The sequence below is a fragment of the Dama dama genome, chromosome 20, assembly GCF_033118175.1.
Source record: "Dama dama isolate Ldn47 chromosome 20, ASM3311817v1, whole genome shotgun sequence".
Taxonomy (NCBI): Eukaryota; Metazoa; Chordata; class Mammalia; order Artiodactyla; family Cervidae; genus Dama; species Dama dama.
In genome coordinates, this window is record NC_083700.1 from 76,021,360 (window position 1) to 76,043,804 (window position 22,445).

Consider the following 22,445-nt stretch of genomic DNA (forward strand, 5'->3'; position numbering starts at 1 on the left):
TAGCCCCTGGACCACTAAGATAATCCCTAAAAGATTTTAAAAGCAGAAGAAAACAGTAATGAACATATCATTTACAGAGAAACAATCCAATAGCGTTATTAGAGATAGAGTCACTTCATAGTGATAAGGGAGGTATAATAATTCTAAACATGAAACTTCTAATAAAATAACCTCTTAATATATGAGAAAAAAATTGGAAACTTGATAAGTATCAAAATAGGAGATATAAACATGCCTCTCTTAATTATTGATAAGTCAATCAGATAAAAAATTAGTATAGTTACAGAAAATTTGAACCAAAACCATAGTTTAATGGTAATATATAGAACTCTGAATTCAACAGTTAGAGGACACACACTCTTTTCAAGCACACATGGAATGTTATACAACTCACCCATGTACAAGGCCATGAAGCAAGGTTTCAAAAATTTCAAAAAAGTGATATCTGACAAATTAAATTCTCTGACCACAGTGGAATGAAGTTAAAAATTAATAGCATAAATCTCAACTAAAACATAGAGAAATATTCACATACACTTTTGAAAGTTAAAAAGTGCATTTTGTAAATTCCTCATGAACCAAAGGAGAAATCATAATGGAAATCAAAGAAATACTCAGAACTAAATAATTATGAAAATAATACACAGTACAGGGCTTCCCAGGCCATGCTAGTGGAAAAGAATCCACCTGCCAATGCAAGAGATGCAAGAGACCTGGATTTGATCCCTGGGTCAGGAAGAACCCCAGAGAAAGAAATGGCAATCCACTCCAGTATTCTTGCCTGCAGAATCCCATGGACAGAGGAGCCTGGTAGGCAACAGTCCATGGGGTTGCAAAGAGTTGGGCACGACTGAACACACACACACACACATGCAATTCATAATATGGAATGACACAAAAGTAGTACTTTGAGAGAAATTTGTGGTTTTTTTGAGTGTCTGTATCAAAGTTCATAAAACCTATGTGGAAATAGTGCAAGGCCTATTGTACTATTGGTGGGTACTCAAAGTTGTAGGGATGTTGGGGAGTATAGTGTAAAAGAGTCCTTTGGAGGTAGTTTAATGCAATCTTTTTCTAAGATTTTTGATTGTTCACTTTTTGATTCACTTTTTGATTGTTCACTTTTTAGTGCAATCTACATTAAATAATGTAATTTTGAGAAAAAGTATAATATAAAAAGATATGTGTGGTAAAAATTAAGTTTTATTAGTACATTGAGTATATATTATTTTTTTATAGCCAGAGAAACAAGAACTATGAGACTCTTTGTCGAAATAGATTGGGCAATGACTTATACGTAGAAAGGATGATGCAGACTATTAATGGAGCACCAAAGAATAAAGATGTTCAATGTGACAAAATCTTGAAAGAAGAAAAAGGTAATTTATGTTATATTCTGCTTGGTAAATTACCATATTTTAATATACATCTGCTGGGTCTGTTGATTAACAACTATTATAATAAAGTATATAAGGCAAAATGAAATGATTTGGCCAAATCACAACAATAGCTGGGTATTGTGATCTACAGCTTTCAAAATTTGACAATTTAGTTAATAAGTAATAAATACAGATTCAGAAGATTGGAATAGCATATTTATCAATCTTGATTTTTATACAAACTATATCATGGAACTTTATACTCTTCACATATTAAGGGAAGATTTGTGGCATCTTTATTTTCTCTTGTCCCATTCCCCTCCCGGATGCAGTGGTGGTCTTAAGGACCGAAGCCTGCCTTCCTAGTGTGAGACCCTGGCCCTTGGTACTAGAAGGAACAGAGCAGACCTTTTTCTCAAAGAATTTGGCTTGTATGTTTTAACGTGTCTAGGAGCTTCCTGGAATATTGACTCAAGGCATTTGTCTTTTCTTGCCTAGTTCAGAAAGAATATATTATATTTATCACTATTAGAAAGTAACTCAAAGACATAGAAAGAAATAAAGAACACTGATAAAGGTAGCTACATAGGTAAATACAAAAGCCAGTATGGTAATTTTGATTTGTAACTCCTGTATTTTTGCAATGTGATTTAAAATAAATGCATTAGGTAATAATTCTAAATCTATGCTAAAGTGAAAAGTGAAAGTGAAGTCGCTCAGTCGTGTCCGACTCTTTTCGACCTCGTGGACTGTAACTCACCAGGCTCCTCCATCCATGGGATTCTCCAGGCAAGAATACTGGAGTGGGTTGCCGTTTCCTTCTCCAGGGGATCTTCCCGACCCAGGGATCGAACCCAGGTCTCCTGCATTACAGGCAGATGCTTTAACCTCTGAGCCACCAGGGAAACCCAAATCTATGCTACTGGGCTTACAAAGTTTAAAGATATAATTTATGGCATCAACTTAAAGTAGTGGGATTTAGCTGTATAGAAGCAGTTTACATAATGGAAGTAAGGTAGTATTATTTTAAAATAGATTGTTAAAATTTTAAGAAATTAATTTTAATCCCCAAGGCAATCACCAAGAACTAACTTTAAAATTGCAGAAAAGAAAACTAGGAATAAGAATGGTACACTATAATAAATATCAAATATAAAAGAAGACAGTTATGGAGGATTTGAAGAATAAAGAAAGTGTATGACATAAAGAAGACAAATTAAAAGCATCAGAAGTCCTTCCTAAATAATCATTACTTTAAATAAATGGATTAAAGACTCCAATTAAAGGGTAAAAGTTGGCAGGATGGATTTAAAAAGAAGGCAAACATCAAAAAAACTGGAAAAAAAACCCCATGATCCATCCATGTGTTTTCTAACAAGAGACTGTTTTTTCCAGTTTTATTGAGAAATAATTGACGTGCATCAATGTATAAGTACAGCATGATGGTTTGATTTACATGTATTGTGAAATGATTACCACAACAGGTTTATTTAACATATAAACATTTTAAATAAAAGTTTATTTAAACATTTAACATGTTTATTAACATGGATGTTCAATAAACATATAGTTACCTTAAAAAAAAAAGTTGCAGATGTAAAATTAACACACAAAATTCACAAACACACAAAAATTTTTTTAACACACGAAATTTCTACCTACTACCTATGAGCAATCCAAAAAGGAAATTAAGAAAGTAATTGTGTTTCTAATAGCATCCAAAATAATAAAATATGTCAGAATACATTTAATTAAGGAGATGAAAAACTTGTACACTGATAACTATAAAACATTATATAACGTTATATATATTATTATATATATATATATACAACAACAGAAAAAAACCATCCTAAAATTTATGCAGAATATCAAGGGATCCCCAAGTAGCAAAAACAATATTTAAAAAGAACAGAATTAGAGACCTCATACTTCCTGGTTTAAAAATTTGCTGTCAAGTTATGATCAAAATAGGTTGTACCAGCATATAGATAGATATATAAGCCAGAAGAATAGAATAGGGATCCCAGAAGTAAACCCTCAGATATATATTATATATAACATTTTATATATATACACATATATATATATAACATTATATAACTATAAAACATTGCTGAAAAATTTAAAGGATACCTAAGTAAATGGGAATTGGAGAAGGAAATGGCAGCCCACTCCAGTGTTCTTGCCTGGAGAATCCCAGGGATGGAGGAGCCTGGTGGGCTGCCGTCTATGGGGTTGCACGGAGTCGGACACGACTGAAGCGACTTAGCAGCAGCAGCAGCAAGTAAATGGGAATACATTCTGTGTTTATGAATTGACTTAATGTTATTAAGATATGACTACCACCCAGAATAATGCCAAAGACTTTGAAATTTTTTTTTTAATTTTCACTTCTTGGTCATGCTGTAAGCCAGGTGGGATCTTAGTTCCCTGACCAGGGATGAACCTGCACCCCCTGTGGTGTGCACCCCCTGCAGAGTCTTAACCACTGGACTTCCAGGGAAGTACCCCCAAAACTTTCCTGCAACAACAGAAAAAAAACCATCCTAAAATTGATGCAGAATATCAAGGGATCCCCAAGTAGCAAAAACAATCTTGAAAAAGAACAGAGTTAGAGACCTGATACTTCCTAGTTTAAAAACTTGCTATCAAATTATGATCAAAATAGGTTGTACCAGCATATAGATAGATATATAAACCAGAAGAATAGAATAGGGATCCCAGAAATAAACCCTCAGATATATAGTTAAGTGATTTTTGCTTAAGGTGCCAAGACCATCAGCTGGTGCTAGGGCATCTGGATAGAGACATGTGAAAGAATAAAGTTGGATTCAGACCTCATATCACATGCAAAAATTAACTCAAAAATGTTCAGTTAAGTTTAGTCGCTCAGTTGTGTCCAAATATTTGCAACCCCATGAACTGCAGCACACCAGGCATCCCTGTCCATCACTAACTCCTGGAGCTTATTCAAACTCATGTCCATCAAGTTGGTGATGCCATCCAGCCATCTCATCCTCTGTTGTCCCTTTCTCTTCCCACCTTCAATCTTTCCCAGCACCAGGGTCTTTTCAAATGACTCAGTTCTTCCCATCAGGTGGCCAAAGTATTGGAGTTTCAGCTTCAACATCAGTCCTTCCAATGAACACCCAGGACTGATCTCCTTTAGGATGGACTGGTTAGATCTCCTTGCAGTCCAGGGGACTCTCAAGAGTCTTCTCCAACACCACAGTTCAAAAGCATCGATTCTTCGGTGCTCAGCTTTCTTTATAATCCAACTCTCATATCCATACATGACTATGGGAAAGACCATAGCCTTGACTAGACGGACCTTTGTTGACAAAGTGATGTCTCTGCTTTTTAATATGCTGTCTAGGGTGGTCATAACTTTTCTTCCAAGGAGCAAGTGTCTTAATTTCATGGTGCACTTGCCATCTGCAGTGATTTTGGAGCCCCCCCAAAATAAAAAGTCTGCCACTGTTTCCATTGTTTCCCCATCTATTTGCCATGAAGTGATGGGACCAGATGCCATGATCTTAGTTTTCTGAATGTTGAGCTTTAAGCCAACTTTTTCACTCTCCTATTTCACTTTCATCAAAAGGCTCTGTAGTTCTTCTTCACTTTCTGCCATAAGAGTGGTGTCATCTGCATATCTGAGGTTATTGATATTTCTCCCAGCAATCTCGATTGCAGATTGTGCTTCATCCAGTCCAGCATTTCTTATGATGTACTCTGTATAAAAGATAAATAAATAGAGTGACAATATACTCCATTGACGTACTCCATTCCCAATTTGGAACCAGTCTGTTGTTCCATGTCCAGTTCTAACTGTTGCTCTTGATCTGCATACAGATTTCTCAGAAGGCAGGTCAGCTAGTCTGGTATTCCCGTCTCTTGAAGAATTTTCCATGATTTGCTGTGGTCCTCAGAGTCAGAGGTTTTGGCCTAAGTCAATAAAGCAGAAGTAGATGTTTTTCTGTAACTTTCTCACTTTTTTGATGTGCCAATGGATGTTGGAAATTTGATATCTGGTTCCTCTGCCTTTTCTAAATTCAGCTTGAACATCTGGAAGTTCACAGTTGATGTACTGTTGTAACCTGGCTTGGAGAATTTTGAGCATTGCTTTGCTAGCATGTGAGATGAGTGCAATTGTGCGGTAGTTTGAGCGTTCTTTGGCATTGCCTTTCTTTGGGTTTGGAATGAAAGCTGACCTTTTCGAATCCTGTGGCCACTGCTGAGTTTTCCAAATTTGCTGACATATTGAGTGGAGCACTTTCACAGCATCATCTTTTAGGATTTGAAATAGCTCAACTGGAATTCCATCACCTCCACTAGCTTTGTTCATAGTGATGCTTCCTAAGGCCCACTTGACTTCACATTCCAGGATGTCTGGTTCTAGGTGAGTGATCACAGCCTCATGATTATCTGGGTCATGAAAATCCTTTTTATATAGTTCTTCTGTGTATTCTTGTCACCTCTTCTTAATATATTCTGCAACTGTTAGGTCCATACTGTTTCTGTTCTTTATTGTGCCCATCTTTGCATGAAATGTTCCTTTGGTATCTCTAATTTTCTTGAAGAGATCTCTAGTCTTTCCAATTCTATTGTTTTCCTCTATTTCTTTGCATTAATCACTGAGGAAGGCTTTCTTATCTCTCCTTGCTATTCTTTGAAACTCTGCATTCAAATGAGTATATCTTTTCTTTTTTCCTTTGCCTTTCACTTCTTTTCTTTTCACAGCTATTTGTAAGTCCTCTTGAGACAACCATTTTGCCTTTTTGCATTTCTTTTTCTTGGGGATGGTCTTGATCCCTGACTCCTGTACAGTGTCATGAATCTCCATCTATAGTTCTTCAGGCATGCTATCAGATCTAATCCCTTGAATCTATTCATCACTGCCACTGTATAATTAAGGGATTTGATTTAGGTCATACCTGAACAGCCTAGTGGTTTTCCCTACTTTGTTCAATTTAAGTCTGAATTTGGCAGTAAGGAGTTCAGGATCTGAGCCACAATCAGCTCCTGGTCTTGTTTTTGATGACTGTATAGAGCATCTCCATCTTTGGCTGCAAAGAATATAATCAGTCTGATTTCACTATTGATCATCTGGTGATGTCCATGTGTAGAATCGTTTCTTGTGTTGTTGGAAGATGGTGTTTGCTATAACCAGTGTTTTCTCTTGGCAAAACGCTATTAGCCTTTGCCCTGTTTCACTCTGTACTCCAAGGCCAAATTTGCTTGTTACTCTAGGTATCTCTTCCTACTTTTGCATTCCAGTCCCCTATAATGAAAAGGACATCTTTTTTAGGTGTTATTTCTAGAAGGTCTTGTAGGTCTTCATAGAACTGTTCAATGTCAGCTTCTTCAGCTTCACTGGTCAGGGCATAGTCTTAAACTACTGTGGTGATATTGAACGGTTTGACTTGGAAACAAACAGAGATCATTCTTTTGTTTTTGAGATTGCATCCGAGTACTGCATTTTGGACTCTTTCGTTGACTATAATGACTACTCCATTTCTTCTAAGGGATTCTTGCCCATAGTAGTAGATTATAATGGTCACCTGAGTTAAATTCACCCAATCCAGTCCATTTTAGTTTGCTGATTCCTAAAATGTTGATGTTCACTCATGCCATCTCCTGTTTGACCACTTCCAATTTGCCTTGATTCATGAACCTAATATTCCAGGTTCCTATGCAACACTGCTCTTTACAGCCTTGGACTTTACTTCCATCACCAGTCACATCCACAACTGGGTGTTTTTGCTTTGGTTCTGTCTCTCCATTCTTTCTGGAGTTATTTCTCCACTGATCTCCAGTAGCATATTGGGCACCTCCTGACCTGGGGAGTTCATCTTTCAGTGTCCTATCTTTTTGCTTTTTCATACTGTTCATGAGGTTCTCAAAGCAAGAATACTCAAGTGGTTTGCCATTCCCTTCTCCAGTGTACCATGTTTTGTCAGAACTCTCAAACATGACCCATCCATTTTGGGTGGCCCTACATGGCATGGTTCACAGATTCATTGAGTTAGAGAAGGCTGTGGTCCATGTGATCAGACTGGTTAGTTTTCTGTGATTGTGGTTTTCATTTGCCTGCCCTCTGATCAGTTAGTCAGTTCAGTCGCTCAGTCGTGTCCAACTCTTTGCCACCCCATGAACTGCAGCACGCCAGGCCTACCTGTCCATCACCAACTCCTGGAGTTTACCTAAACTCATGTTGAGTTAGTGATGTCACATAACTATCTCAAGCTCTGTCATCCCCTTCTCCTCCTGCCTTAAATCTTTCCCAACATCAGAGTCTTTTCAAATGAGTCAGCTCTTCGAATCAGGTGGCCAAAGTATTGGAGCTTCAGCTTCAACATCAGTCCTTCCAATGAACACCCAGGACTGACCTGCTTTAGGATGGACTAGTTGGATCTCCTTGCAGTCCAAGGGACTCTCAAGAGTCTTCTCCAACACCACAGTTCAAAAGCATCAATTCTTTGGCCCTCAGCTTTCTTTGTAATCCAACTCTCATATCCATATATGACTACTGGAAAAAACCATAGCCTTGACTAGATGGACCTTTGTTGACAAAGTAATGTCTCTGCTTTTTAATATGCTGTCCAGGTTGGTCATAACTTTCCTTCCAAGGAGTAAACATCTTTTAATTTCATGGCTGCATTCACCATCTGCAGTGATTTTGGAGCCCCAAAAAATAAAGTCAGCCACTGTTTCAACTGTTTCCCCATCTATTTGCCATGAAGTGATGGGAGAAGGATAAAAGGCTTATGGAAGCTTCCTGATGGGAGAGACTGACTGAGGGGGAAACTGGGTCTTGCTCTGTTGGGCGGGGCCATGCTCAGTAAATCTTCAATTGGATTTTCTATTGATAGATGGGGCTGTGTTCCCTCCCTGTTGTTTGACCTGAGGCCAAACTATGGTGGAGGTGATGAAGGTCCCATGCTCGCACTGTTGCACTCAGTGCCCCCAACCCTGCAGCCGGCCACCACCGACCCATGCCTCCACCAGAGATTCCTGGACACTCATGGGCAACTCTGGGTCAGTCTCTTGTGGGGCCACTGCTCTCTCCTCCTGGGTCCTGGTGCACACAAGGTTTTGTTTGTGCCCTCCAAGAGTCTGTCTCCCCAGTCTTGTGTAAGTTCTGGCAACTCTATGGTGGGGTTAATGGCGACCTCCTCCAAGAGGACTTATGCCATACCCAGGTCTACTTCACCCAAACCACTGCAGCAGTATACTTCTGACCCGTACCTATGCAGGAGACACTCAAACACAGTTCTGTCTCAGTTTCTGTGGGGTCTCTGGGTCCTGGTGTGCACAAGGTTTGTTTGAGCCCTCTGAGCATCTCTGGCAAGTGTATGGTTTGATTCTATATGTGATTTCACCCCTCCTGCTGTCTTTCTGGGGCTTCTCCTTTGCCCTTGGATGTGGGGTAAGAGCCAAAGTTATAAAACTCTTAGAAAAAAATTGAGGTAGATATTTTTGCCTTTTGCCTTGACAATAGATTCCTAGATATGACACTAGAATCATAGTGAACAAAAGAAAAAATACTGAACTGCATTAAAATTAAAAGCTTTGTCCATCAAATAGCTATCAAAAAAGTGAAAGGACAACTTACATGATGGAATAAGATATTTGCAAATCCTATTTCTCTTAAAGTCTAGTATCCAGAATATATAAGGGACATTTATAATCCAAGAACCAGATGACAACACAATAAAACAGTGGGCATAAGACTTGAACTTGTTTTCCAAAGGAAGAAAACAAATGACCAACAAGCAGAAAAAAATATGTTAAATACCATTAGTCATTAGAGAATACAGTCAAGACCACAATGAGTTGCTGCTTTTTCCACATTAAATGGCTATAATTAAAAAGAACAAACTGGAGAACAAGTGCTGACAAAGGAGTTGATAAATTGAAGCTCCCATACAGTGCTGCTGGGAATGTAAAATGGTGCAGCTGCTCTGGAAAACAGTTTGGTAATTCCTCAGATAATGAAAAAGACTTTCCCTATGACTCAGCAGTTCCACTCCTTGGTGTATACCTCAAAGAATTGAAAATAGGTACTCAAATACATGTACACACATGTTCTTGGAAGCAATATTTACCACAGTCAAAAAGTAGAAACAACTGAAATGTCAATCAGTGAATTAATGAACAGACAAAATGTGTAAATACATATGTGAAGTGAGTGAAAGTCGCTCAATCGTGTTTGACTCTTTGTGACCCCATGGACTGTGTAGTCCATGGACTTCTCCAGGCCAGAATACTAGAGTGGGTAGCCTTTCCCTTCTCCAGGGGATCTTCCCAACCCAGGGATCGAACCCAGGTCTCCCGCATTGTGGGCAGATTCTTTACCAGCTGAGCCACAACGGAAGCCCAAGAATACTGGAGTGGATAGCCTATCCCTTCTCCAGTGGATCTTCCTGACCCAGGAATTGAACTGGGGTCTCCTGCATTGCAGGCAGATTCTTTACCAACTGAGCTATCAGGAAGACTCATAAATACATATAATGAAATATAATTCAGTCACAAAAGGAATAAAGTACCTTCTCTGAGAAACTTCCCCTCTTCTACCTTGGAAGATGTCAGAAATTTCTACTCTGGAGAGGACAAAATAGAGGCTCTTTAGATGGAGAATACCAGGCACAGATCAAGACATGGGTTGTTGTTCAGTCACTGAGTCATTCTTTGTGACTCCATGGATAGCACTATGCCAGGCTTCCCTGTCCTTCACTATCTTCTGGAGTTTGCTCATAATTCATGTCCATTGAGTCAGTGATGCTTTGTAAAAAACATCCTCTGTTGCCCCTTTCTCCTCCCGCCCTCAATCTTTCCCAGCATCAGAGTCTTTTCCAGTGAGTCAGCTCTATGTATCAGCTGGCTAAAGTATTGGAGCTTCAGCTTCAGCATCAGTCCTTCCAATGAATATTCAGAGTGGATTTCCTTTAGGAGTAACTGGTTTGATCTCCTTGCAGTCCAAGGGACTCTCAAGAGTCTTCTCCAGCTCCACAGTTCAAAAGCATCAATTCTTTGGCTCTTAGCCTTCTTTATGGCCCAACTCTCACATCTATACATGACTACCAGAAAAACCATAGCTCTGACTATACAATGGGTACTTAAGCAAAACCAAAAAACTACAAAACAGAACCCCAAACAAACAAAAACCCCAATTCATACTGAATGCTATACACAGACTCCTTGAAATCCTCTCCTCCCTCATAGAAGGCTTGTAAAACCATAGGTAGCCAGATTCTTAATTAACCTTTATCTGGATGTACCAACAGTTAATTTATTCATTTGCCTACTGAAGGGCATCTTGATTGTTTCAAATTTTGGCAATTATCAATAAGGCTGTTATAAATATCTATGTGCAAGTTTTTGTGTTAAAACATAGGTTAAAAACATAGGTTTTTAAGTCCTTTGGGTAAATATTGAGGAGTGTGATTGCTGAATTGTATGGAAACAGTATTTTTATTTTTTTAAAAAATAGCCACACTGTCTTCTAAAGTGATTGTACCATTTTGCATTCCCACCAGCAGTGATGGAGAGTTTCTGTGGTTCCACATCCTCATTAGCATTTCATATTGTCAGTATTCCAGATTTTGACCATTCTAGTAGTGTGCAGTGGTAACTTATTTTTGTTTGTTTGGCTGGGGGTTGGCTATGCTGCGCAGCTTGTGGAATTCTGATTCGCCGATTAGGAATCAAACCCTAGTCCCAGCAGTGAAAGTGCCAAGTCCCAACCATTGGACCACAGGGAATTCCCCTCATTTTTGTTTTATTTTCCCATGACAACATATGATGAGGAGTATATTTTCATATACTTATCGGCCACCTGTATGTCTTTTTTTTTGATGAGGTATCTGTTAAGTTCTTTGGCCCATTTTAAAATTTGGTTGTTTGTTTTCTTATTGTTAGAGATCAAAAGATATTTGTATATTTTGGACAACAGTCCTTTTTCAATTGTATCTTTAGCAAATGTTTTCTTCCAGTGTGTGGCTTGTCTTGTTATTCTCTTGACATTTCCTTTTACAGAGCAGATATTTTTAATTTTAATGAAAACCAGATTATCAATTATTGCTTAATAGATTGTACTTTTGCTGTTGTTTCTAAAAACAACATTGCCATACTCAAGGTCATGTAAATTTTTGCCTATATTTTCTTCTATGAGTTTTCTAGTTTTGCCTTTTACTTTTTGTTTAAAACAAGTTTCTAGTTAATTTTCCTGAAGGACGTAAGATCTATGTCTAGATTAGTTGTTTTTTTTTTTTTTTTTTGCGCTTGGATGTCCAGTTTGTTCCAGCACCATTTGTTGAAAAGACTATCTTTGCTTCATCTATTTTTGTTCCTTTGACAGAGATTAGCTGACTATGTAATGTCAGTGTATTTCTAAGCTCTCTATTCTGTTCCGTGCACATTACCTTGATTACCGTAGCTGTGTAGTAAGTCTTCAGGTTGAGTAGTGTCAGTGCTCCTATTTTGTTCTTTGTCTTCAATCTTGTGCTGGCTTTTCTGGGTCTTTTGTCCCTTTATATAAACTTTGGAATCAGTTCCTTTTTGTCAGTTCACTTCTTTTTTAATTGGAGGAAAACTGCTTTACAATGTTGTGTTGGATTCTTTCTGGAAGCATGAGGTCTTCTGCCAGCATTTAGTAGGTGTTCTGTAGGAGTTGTTCCACATGCAGAAGTATTTTTGATGTATTTGTGGGGAGGAAGATGATCTCCAAGTCTTACTCCTCCACCATCTTGAAAGTCTCCCCTAGAATCTGTTTGTTGATATGCACAAAGTAACTTGCTTAGATTTGATTGAAACTGCATTGAATCTATAGATCAATTTGGGCAGGACAGGCATCATGACAATGCTGATGTCATGCGATCAGTAAACATGGAATATCTCTCCATTTATTTCATCCTTTAATTTTGTTCATAAGAGTTTTATAGTCTTCCTTATAATACATTTTGTACATATTTTGTTAGACTTATTCCTACTTCACTTTTGGGTGCTAATGTATTGTTTTAAATTTCAAATTCCTTTGTTCATTGTTAACATACAGCAAAGAGATTGATTTTTGTATAGTGTTAACCTTGTACCCTAAATCTTTGCTATAATCACTTAATAGTTCAGTAGTTTTTTTGTTAATTCTTTCAGGTTTCTATATAGATGATTATGACATCTGAGTTAAAAAACAGTTTATTTCTTCCTTTTCATTCAGTATTTCTTTTATTAACATTTACTTTTTCTTATCTTATTTCAGTTTCAGGGACATCCTCTTTCATGTATGATATTAGTACTTTTTTCTTAGTTATCTTGGGCAGAGGCTTATTGATTTTATAGATCTTTTCTAAGAACCATCTTTTAGTTTCGTTGATTTTCTCTATTGACTTTCTGTTTTCAATTTTACTGATTTCTGCTCTAATTCTTTTATATTTTAATTTTTCATTGAGATATAATTGACATATAATGTTAGTTTCAGGTGTATAACAAATCAATTAGATATTTGTATACACTTTGAAGTGACCATGATTGTAAGTCTACTAAACATTCATCACTGTACATAGATAGAAAAATCTTTTTCTTGTGATGAATATTTTTAGGATCTACTCTCTTCAGTTCAGTTCAGAAGCTCAGTCATGTCCGACTCTTTGCAACCCCATGAATCGCAGTACGCCAGGCCTCCCTGTCTATCACCAACTCCCGGAGTCTACCTGAACCCATGTCCATTGAGTCGGTGATGCCATCCAGCCATCTCATCCCCTGTTGATGCCTTCTCCTCCTGCTCCCAATCCTTCCTAGCATCAGGGTCTTTTCCAATGAGTCAGCTCTTCACGTGAGGTAGCCAAAGTATTGGAGTTTCAGCTTCAACATCAGTCCTTCCAATGAACACCCAGGACTGATCTCCTTTAGGATGGAATGGTTGGATCTCCTTGCAGTCCAAGGGACTCTCAAGAGTCTTCTCCAACACCACAGTTCAAAAGCATCAATTCTTGGGCACTCAGCTTTCTTCACCATCCAACTCTCACATGCATACATGACTACTGGAAAAAAAAAAAAAAACCACAGCCTTGACTAGATGGACCTTTGTTGGCAAAGTAATATCTCTGCTTTTAAATATGCTACCTAGGTTGCTCATAACTTTCCTTCCAAGGAGGAAGTGTCTTTTAATTTCATGGCTGCAGGCACCATCTGCAGTCATTTTGGAGCCCCCAAAAATAAAGTCTGACACTGTTTCCACTGTTTCCCCATCTATTTCCCATGAGGTGATGGGACCAGATGCCATGATCTTAGTTTTCTGAATGTTGAGCTTTAAGCCAACTTTTTCACTCTCCTCTTTCACTTTCATCAAGAGGCTTTTGAGTTCTTCACTTTCTACCATAAGGGTGGTGTCATCTGCATATCTGAGGTTGTTGATATTTCTCCCGGCAATCTTGATTCCAGCTTGTGCTTCTTCCAGCCCAGCATTTCTCATGATATACTCTGCATATAAGTTAAAGAAGCAGGGTGACAATATACAGCCTTGACATACTCCTTTTCCTATTTGGAACCAGTCTGTTGTTCCATGTCCAGTTCTAACTGTTGCTTCCTGACCTGCATACAGGCTTCCCAAGAGACAGGTCAGATGGTTTGGTATTCCCATCTCTTTCAGAATTTTCCACAGTTTATTGTGATCCACACAGTCAAAGGCTTTGGCATAGTCAATAAAGCAGAAATAGATGTTCTTTTGGAACTCTCTTGCTTTTTCAATGATCCAGCGGATGTTGGCGATTTGATCTCCTCTGCCTTTTCTAAAACCAGCTTGAACATCTGGAAGTTTGCGGTTCACGTATTGCTGAAGCCTGGCTTGGAGAATTTTGAGCATTACTTTACTAGCGTGTGAGATGGGTGCAATTGTGCGGTAATTCGAGCATTCTTTGGCATTGCATTTCTTTGGGATTGGAATGAAAACTGACCTTTTCCGATCCTGTGGCCACTACTGAGTTTTCCAAATTTGCTGGCATATTGAGTGCAGCACCTTCACAACATCATCTTTCAGGATTTGAAATAGCTCAACTGGAATTCCATCACCTCCACTAGCTTTGTTCGTAGTGATGCTTCCTAAGGCCCACTTGACTTCACATTCCAGGGTATCTGGCTCTAGGTGAGTGATCGCACTCTTCGCAACTCTCTTAGCAACTTCCAAATATACAATACAGAATTACTAACTTTTCAAAGAGGCAGAGGAAGAGATCAAATGAAAGTTCCCACAAGCTGCAACTAATACCCAATGCAGCCAAGACAAAAATTTAAAAATAGATATTAAAAAATATAATAATGAGTATAGCACAGGGAATTCTAGTCAGTACTTCCTAATGGTCTATACCCCACTCCAATACTCTTGCCTGGAAAATCCCATGGACGGAGGAGCCTGGTGGGCTGCCATCTATAGGGTCGCACAGAGTCGGACACGACTGAAGTGACTTAGCAGTAGCAGCAATGGCCTATATGGGGAAAGAATATAAAAAGAGAGTGGATATATGTATGTATATAACTGATTCACTTTGGTATACACCTGAAACTAACACAACCTTGTAAATCAACTATACTCCAATTGGAATTTTAAAAACCAATGCTACAGTTTATACTAAGAATTTGATGAAGATCAATTAAATATTGAGACTATGGATCAATAGAAGAGATGGAAATTTTTAACAAGTGTCTTTACTACTAATGAAGTTAATTGAAACATGTAATCTTTCATCCACAGCTGAGTGGACTTGCTATTTCTTCCGTTCAAAGTAGATCTTACCAACAATAATTGGCACAGCTAGAAAGTGCAGACCTTCTCTGCATGGGTGAGAACAGATGAGAATACATGCTTTCTGCAAATGAGTAGACTTAACAAAAGAATCCAGAAGTGGGCAAGTTGTAATTCCGTCTCCTAAACTTTCCTGTAGGATTAGTCATTTCTCTTTCCTGGTAATGTTGTAAGGGACATAAGAGAAGCCAGAAATGTCAATTTAGCTGAAGTTGCCTCTGTAAAGATTCAGAAAAATTGGCAAAAAGTTTCCTACCTAACAGTCCACATACAATACTTTACTATATAAGTTGCATTTCAAATAAATGGATAATTCAATGAATGTATTAGTGTTCCTGGTTAACTTTTTAAAACAGTTAAATTCTAAAACTCGGTACATTTCATAGAGAGAGCTTGTTTTCTATGTATATTACACACTATAGTAAAAACTTTTAAAAAGTATGTGTGATATGAGATCATTTTAATTAAAAAATGCATGTGTATTTGTTCATGTGTTTACACATATATATTTATGTCAATCTGGAAGGACATGCATGAAAATGTTACCAGTTATTTCTAGGTTATAGAAATGTAAGTCTTATTTACCTTTTCTTTTACAGTAATCATGTCTTTTTACTCAGCTAAAATAAAATTATTTTTTATAAATGTTATATGGCCAATTGTTATTCTTTTATAGTCTGAATTAAACCAGTAGATAGAAACAGTGTTTTAAAACTTTTAAAAACTATTTACACAATCTTACACTCAGAAATACTCAAAACTTAGGTATAGTTAGGAATACCATTTTTCTCAAAGTAGTTTCTAAAATAAGATTTCTTTAATAGTGTATGATAGTATAGAATTAGAAGTCACAATCATGATTTATTATTCTAACTTGTACATAATTATGGCGTGTACATAATATCTATTTCCTAGGCTTTCTGTTTCTTAGGTTAATTAAATTTAGTCCAATGAACAAATGTAATGATGTTACATAAACTAAAATTGGGGCTTCCCTGGCGGCTCAGGTGGTACAGAATCTGCCTGCAATGCTGGAGACCTGGGCTTGACCCCTGTGTTGCGAAGATCCCCTGAAGAAGGGAATAGCTACCCACTCCAGTTTTCTGACCTGGAGAATGCCATGGACAGAGAAGCCTGGCAGGCTACAATCCATGGGCATCATTTACTATTTCTTGCCATTGTTGTAAAACAATAATGTTTTTTCTTTGAATAATAGATATTCTTGCCTTAGATTTTGCTATAGCTAGTTATATATAAGCTAAAATATTATAATTTGGTTTAAAATAATGTTTACCTTCCTTTTCTTTATTTAGGTATAATGTCCACGGCTTGGGATTTGTATGATTCTTACAATGCTATGGAGCTTTCATCTTTACCACTAAAACGACCTATGATTGACTCAAGTAGTAAAGCAAGTGTACCTTCAAAAGACTGGGAACAATCAGTGCCAGGGAGTAATTTAGAAAAAAGTAAGATTTCATTTATTTCAGTTTTTTAAAAATTAGGATAATTGAATTATAATTTTATATTAGTTTCACGTATGCAACATAATAATTTGATCTTTGTGTACACTACAAAGTGATCACCACAATAAGTCTAGCTACTGTCACTCTATAAACTTCCCTCTCTAACCATTTCACCTACCCCTCACCCACCTTCCCCTCTAATAGCCATCAATGTGTTTATGAGTTTTGTTATTTTTTTTGTTTGTTTTTGTTTTTGTTATTATTTTTTATAGTCTGCATATGAGTGCAATTGTGTGGTAGTTTGAGCATTCTTTGGCATGCTTTTCTTTGGGATCGGAATGAAAGCTGACCTTTTCCAGTCCTGTGGCCACTGCTGAGTTTTCCAAATTTGCTAGCATATTGAGTGCAGCACTTTCACAGCATCATCTTTCAGGATTTGAAATAGCTCAACTGGAATTCCATCACCTCCACTAGCTTTGTTCGTAGTGATGCTTCCTAAGGTCCACTTGAATTCACATTTCAGGATGTCTGGCTCTAGGTGAGTGATCATACCATTGTGATTATCTGGGTCATGAAGATCTTTTTTGTACAGTTCTTCTGTGTATTGTTGCCACCCCTTCTTAATATCTTCTGCTTCTGTTAGGTCCCTAACATTTCTGTCCTTTATTGAACCCATCTTTGCATGAAATGTTCCCTTGATATCTCTTAATTTTCTTGAAGAGATCTCTAGTCTTTCCCATTCTATTGTTTTCCTCTATTTCTTTGCATTGATTGCTGAGGAAGGCTTTCTTATCTCTATATCTTTCTTATCATGCTAGTAAAGGAATGCTTAAAATTCTCCAAGCCAGGCTTCAGCAATATGTGAACCATGAACTTCCAGTTGTTCAAGATGGTTTTAGAAAAGGCAGAGGAACCAGAGATCAAATTGCCAGCATCCGCTGGATCATCAAAAAAGCAAGAGAGTTCCAAAAGAACATCTATTTCTGCTTTATTGACTATGCCAAAGCCTTTGACTGTGTGGATCACAATAAACTGTGGAAAATTCTGAAAGAGATGGGAATACCAGACCACCTGACCTACCTCTTGAGAAACCTGTATGCAGGTCAGGAAACAATAGTTAGAACTGGACATGAAACAACAGACTGGTTCCAAATAGGAAAAGGAGTACGTCAAGGCTATATATTGTCACTCTGCTTCTTTAACTTATATGCAGAGTACATCATGAGAAACCCTGGACTGGAGGAAGCACAAGCTGGAATCAAAATTGCCAGGAGAAGTATGAAGAACCTCAGATATGCAGATGACACCACCCTTATGGCAGAAAGTGAAGAACTCAAAAGCCTCTTGATGAAAGTGAAAGAGGAGAGTGAAAAAGTTGGCTTAAGGCTCAACATTCAGAAAACTAAGATCATGGCATTTGGTCCCATCACTTCATGGCAAATAGATGGGGAAACAGTGGAAACAATGGCTGACTTTATTTTTGGGGGCTCCAAAATGACTGCAGATGGTGATTGCAGCCATGAAATTAAAAGACACTTACTCCTTGGAAGGAAAGTTATGACCAACCTAGATAGCATATTAAACAGCTGAGACATTATTTTGCCAACAAAGGTCCGTCTAATCAAGGTTATAGTTTTTCCAGTGGTCATGTATCCATGTGAGAGTTGGATGGTGAAGAAAGCTGAGTGCCCAAGAATTGATGCTTTTGAACTGTGGTGTTGGAGAAGACTCTTGAGAGTCCCTTGGACTGCAAGGAGATCCAACCATTCCATCCTAAAGGAGATCAGTCCTGGGTGTTCATTGGAAGGACTGATGTTGAAGCTGAAACTCCAATACTTTGGCCACCTGATGTGAAGAGCTGACTCATTGGAAAAGACCCCGATGCTGGGAAAGATTTGAGGGTAGGAGGAGAAGGGGACAACAGAAGATAAGATTGAATGGCATCACCAACTCAATGGATGTGGGTTTTCCTAGACTTCGGGAGTTGGTGATGGACAGGGAGGCCTAGCATGCTGCAATTCATGGGGTCGCAAAGAGTCGGACATGACTGAGTGACTGAACTGAACTGAGTCTGCATTTGAGTGAAATCATACAGTATTTGTCTTTCTCTCTCTGTTTTATTTCACTTAACATTGTTCTTGTTCAGTTGCTCAGTTGTGTCCAACTCTTTGCAACCCCATGGACTATAGCACACCAGGCTTCCCTGTCCTTTACCATCTCCCGGGGCTAGCTTAAACTCATGTCCATTGAGTCTTGGTGCCATCCAACCATCTCATCCTCTGTTGTCCCCTTCTCCTGCCTTCACAGTTTCCCAGCATCAGGGTCTTATTTCTAAAGAGCTGGCTCTTCTCATCAGGTGGCCTAAGTATTGGAGATTCAGTTTAAGCATCAGTCTTTCCAATAAATATTCAGGGTTGATTTCTTTCAGATTGACTGGTTTGATCTTGCATCCAAGGGACTCTCAAGAGTCTTCTCCAATGCCAAAGTTCAAAAGCATCAATTCTTCACTGTGTTCATCCTTCTTTATGGTCCAACTCTCACATCCATACTTGACTACTGGAAAAACTATAGCTTTGACTCTACAGATCTTTGTTGGCAAAGTAATGTCTCTGCTGTTTAGGTTGGTCATGGCTTTTCTTCCAAGGAGCAAGTGTCTTTTAATTTCATGGCTGCAGTCACCATCTGCAGTGATTTTGCAGCCCAAGAAAATAAAGTCTGTCACTGTTTCCATTGTTTCCCTGTCTATTTGCTATGAAGTGATGGGACCAGATGCCATGATCTTAGTTTTCTGAATGTTGAATTTTAAGCCAGCTTTATCCCTCTCTTTCACCTTCATCAAGAGGCTCTTCAGTTCCTCTTCACTTTCTGTCATAAGAATGGTGTCATCCACATATCTGAGTTTATTGCTATTTCTCCTGGCAATCTTGATTCCGCTTGTGCTTTATCCAGCCTGGCATTTTGCATGATGTAATCTGCATATAGGTTAAATAAGCAGAGTGACAGTACACATCCTTGATGAACTCCTTTCCCAATTTAGAACCAGTCCATTGTTCCATGTCCAGTTCTAGCTGTTGCTTCTTGACCTGCATGCAGATTTCTTGGGATGCAGGTAAAGTGGTCTGGTATTCCCATCTCTAAGAATTTTCTACATTTTGTTGTGAGCCACACACTCAAAGACTTTCGCATAGTCAATGAAGCCTAAGGAGATGTTTTTCTGGAATTCTCTTGTTTTCTCTATGATCCAACAGATGTTGGAATTTAATCTCTGGTTTCCCCTGCAGTTTCTAAATCCAGCTTGAACATGTGGGAGTTCTCGGTTCACATCCTATTGAAGCCTAGCTTGGAGAATTTTGAGCGTTACCTGCCAGTGTGTGACATGAATGCAATTGTGCAGCAATTTGAACATTCTTTGGCATTGCCCTTCTTTGGAACTGGAAAGAAAACTGACCTTTTCCAGTCTGTGGCCACTGCTGAGTTTTCCTCATCTGCTGGCATATTGAGTGCAATACTTTCACATCATCATCTTTTAAGATTTGAAATAGCTCAGCTGGAATTCCATCACTTCCACTAGCTTTGTTGGTAGTGATGCTTCCTAAGGCCCACTTGACTTTGCATCCCAGGATGTCTGGCTCTAGGTGTTGATCACACCTTTGTGGGTCATTAAGATATTTTTTGTATAGTTATGTGTATTCTTGCCACCTCTTCTTAATATCTTCTGCTTCTGTTATGTCCATACTGTTTCTGTTCTTTATTGTGCCCATCTTTGCATGAAATGTTCCCTTGGTATCTAATTTTCCTGAAGAAATCTCTAGTCTTTCCCATTCTATTGTTTTCCTCTATTTCTTTGCATTAATCACTGAGGAAGGCTTTCTTATCTCTCCTTGCTATTCTTTGGAACTCTGCATTCAGATTGGTATATCTTTCCCTTTGTCCTTTTCTTGTCACTTCTCTTCTTTTCTCAGCTATTTGTAAGGCTTCCTCAGATAACCACTTTGCTTTTTTTCATTTCTTTTTCTTGGGGATGGTCTTGATCCCTGCCTTCTGTACAATGTCATGAACCTCCGTCCATAGTTCTTTAGGTACTCTATTAGATCTAATCCCTTGAGTCTATTTGTCACTGCCACTGTATGCAAGGGATTTGATTTAGGTCATACCTGAATGGCCTCTTGAGAGACCTGTATGCAGGTCAGGAAGCAACAGTTAGAACTGGACATGGAACAACAGACTGGTTCCAAATAGGAAAAGGAGTATGTCAAGGCTGTATATTGTCACCCTGCTTCTTTAACTTATATGCAGAGTATATCATGAGAAACGCTGGGCTGGAAGAAGCACAAACTGGAATCAAGATTGCCAGGAGAAATATCAACAACCTCAGATATGCAGATGACACCACCCTTATGGCAGAAAGTGAAGAGGAACTAAAAAGCCTCTTGATGAAAGTGAAAGAGGAGAGTGAAAAAGTTGGCTTAAAGCTCAACATTCAGAAAACTAAGATCATGGCATCTGGTCCCATCACCTCATGGGAAATAGATGGGGAGACAGTGGAAACAGTGTCAGAATTTATTTTTGGGGGCTCCAAAATGACTGCAGGTGGTGATTGCAGCCATGAAATTAAAAGACACTTCCTCCTTGGAAGGAAAGTTATGAGCAACCTAGGTAGCATATTAAAAAGCAGAGACATTACTTTGCCAACAAAGGTCCATCTGGTCAAGGCTATGGTTTTTCCAGTGGTCATGTATGGATGTGAGAGTTGGAAGAAAGCTGAGTGCCCAAGAATTGATGGTTTTGAACTGTGGTGTTGGAGAAGACTCCTGAGAGTCCCTTGGACTGCAAGGAGATACAACCAGTCCATCCTGAAGGAGATCAGTCCTGGGTGTTCATTGGAAGGACTGATGCTGAAGCTGAAACTCCAATACTCTGGCCACCTGATGTGAAGAGCTGACTCATTGGAAAAGACCCTGATGATTGGAGGGATTGGGGGCATGAGGAGAAGGGGACGACAGAGGATGAGATGGCTGGATGGCATCACTGACTTGATGGGCATGAGTTTGAGTAAACTCTGGGAGTTTGTGATGGACAGCGATGCCTGGCATGCTGCGATTCATGGGGTCACAGAGTCGGACACGACTGAGCAACTGAACTGAACTGAACTGAACTTACTGAATGGCCTAGTGATTTTCCCTACTTTCTTCCATTTAAGTCTGAATTTGGCAATAAGGAGTTCGTGATCTGAGCCACAGTCAGCTTCCGGTCTTGTTTTTGCTGACTGTATAGAGCTTCTCCATCTTCGGCTACAAAAAGTATAATCAGTCTGATTTCACTATTGACCATCTGGTGATGTCCATGTGTAGAGTCTTCTCTTGTGTTGTTGGAAGATGGTGTTTGCTATGACCAGTGCATTCTCTTGATGAGACTCTGTTAGCCTTTGCCCTGCTTCATTTTGTACTGAAAGGCCAAACTTGCCTGAATCCAGGTATCTCTTGACTTCCTACTTTTGCATTCCAGTCCCCTATGATGAAAAGGACCACTTAATGTAATGCCTTGCATTCCCCTGATAATTGGTGGTGTTGAATATCTTATGTGACATTTGGGAAAAATGTCTCTTTAGCTTATTTTCTGTCATTTTTTTTTGTTTTGTTTTGTTTTGTTGCTGTTGTGTTCTTTATATATTTTGTATTAACCCCTTATCAGATATATGGTTTGCAAATACTTTCTCCCACTCAGTAGGTTGTCTTTTCATTTTACTAATGGTTTCCCTTGCTATGCAGACGGTTTTTAGTTTATTTCCATCTGTATATAAGG

The 22,445-nt window shown here is 38.6% G+C and overlaps 1 protein-coding gene across 1 annotated transcript in view; it reads left to right on the top strand.

Moving 5' to 3' along the window:
* The window catches only part of DNAI4 (dynein axonemal intermediate chain 4), a 94,975-nt gene that overhangs the window by 40,083 nt on the left and 32,447 nt on the right, over positions 1 to 22,445 (top strand). Inside the window, exons 6-7 of the mRNA XM_061168458.1 lie at positions 1,240 to 1,379; positions 16,491 to 16,646. Coding sequence (XP_061024441.1) covers positions 1,240 to 1,379; positions 16,491 to 16,646 — 296 coding nt within the window. The remainder of the gene's footprint in view (positions 1 to 1,239; positions 1,380 to 16,490; positions 16,647 to 22,445) is intronic.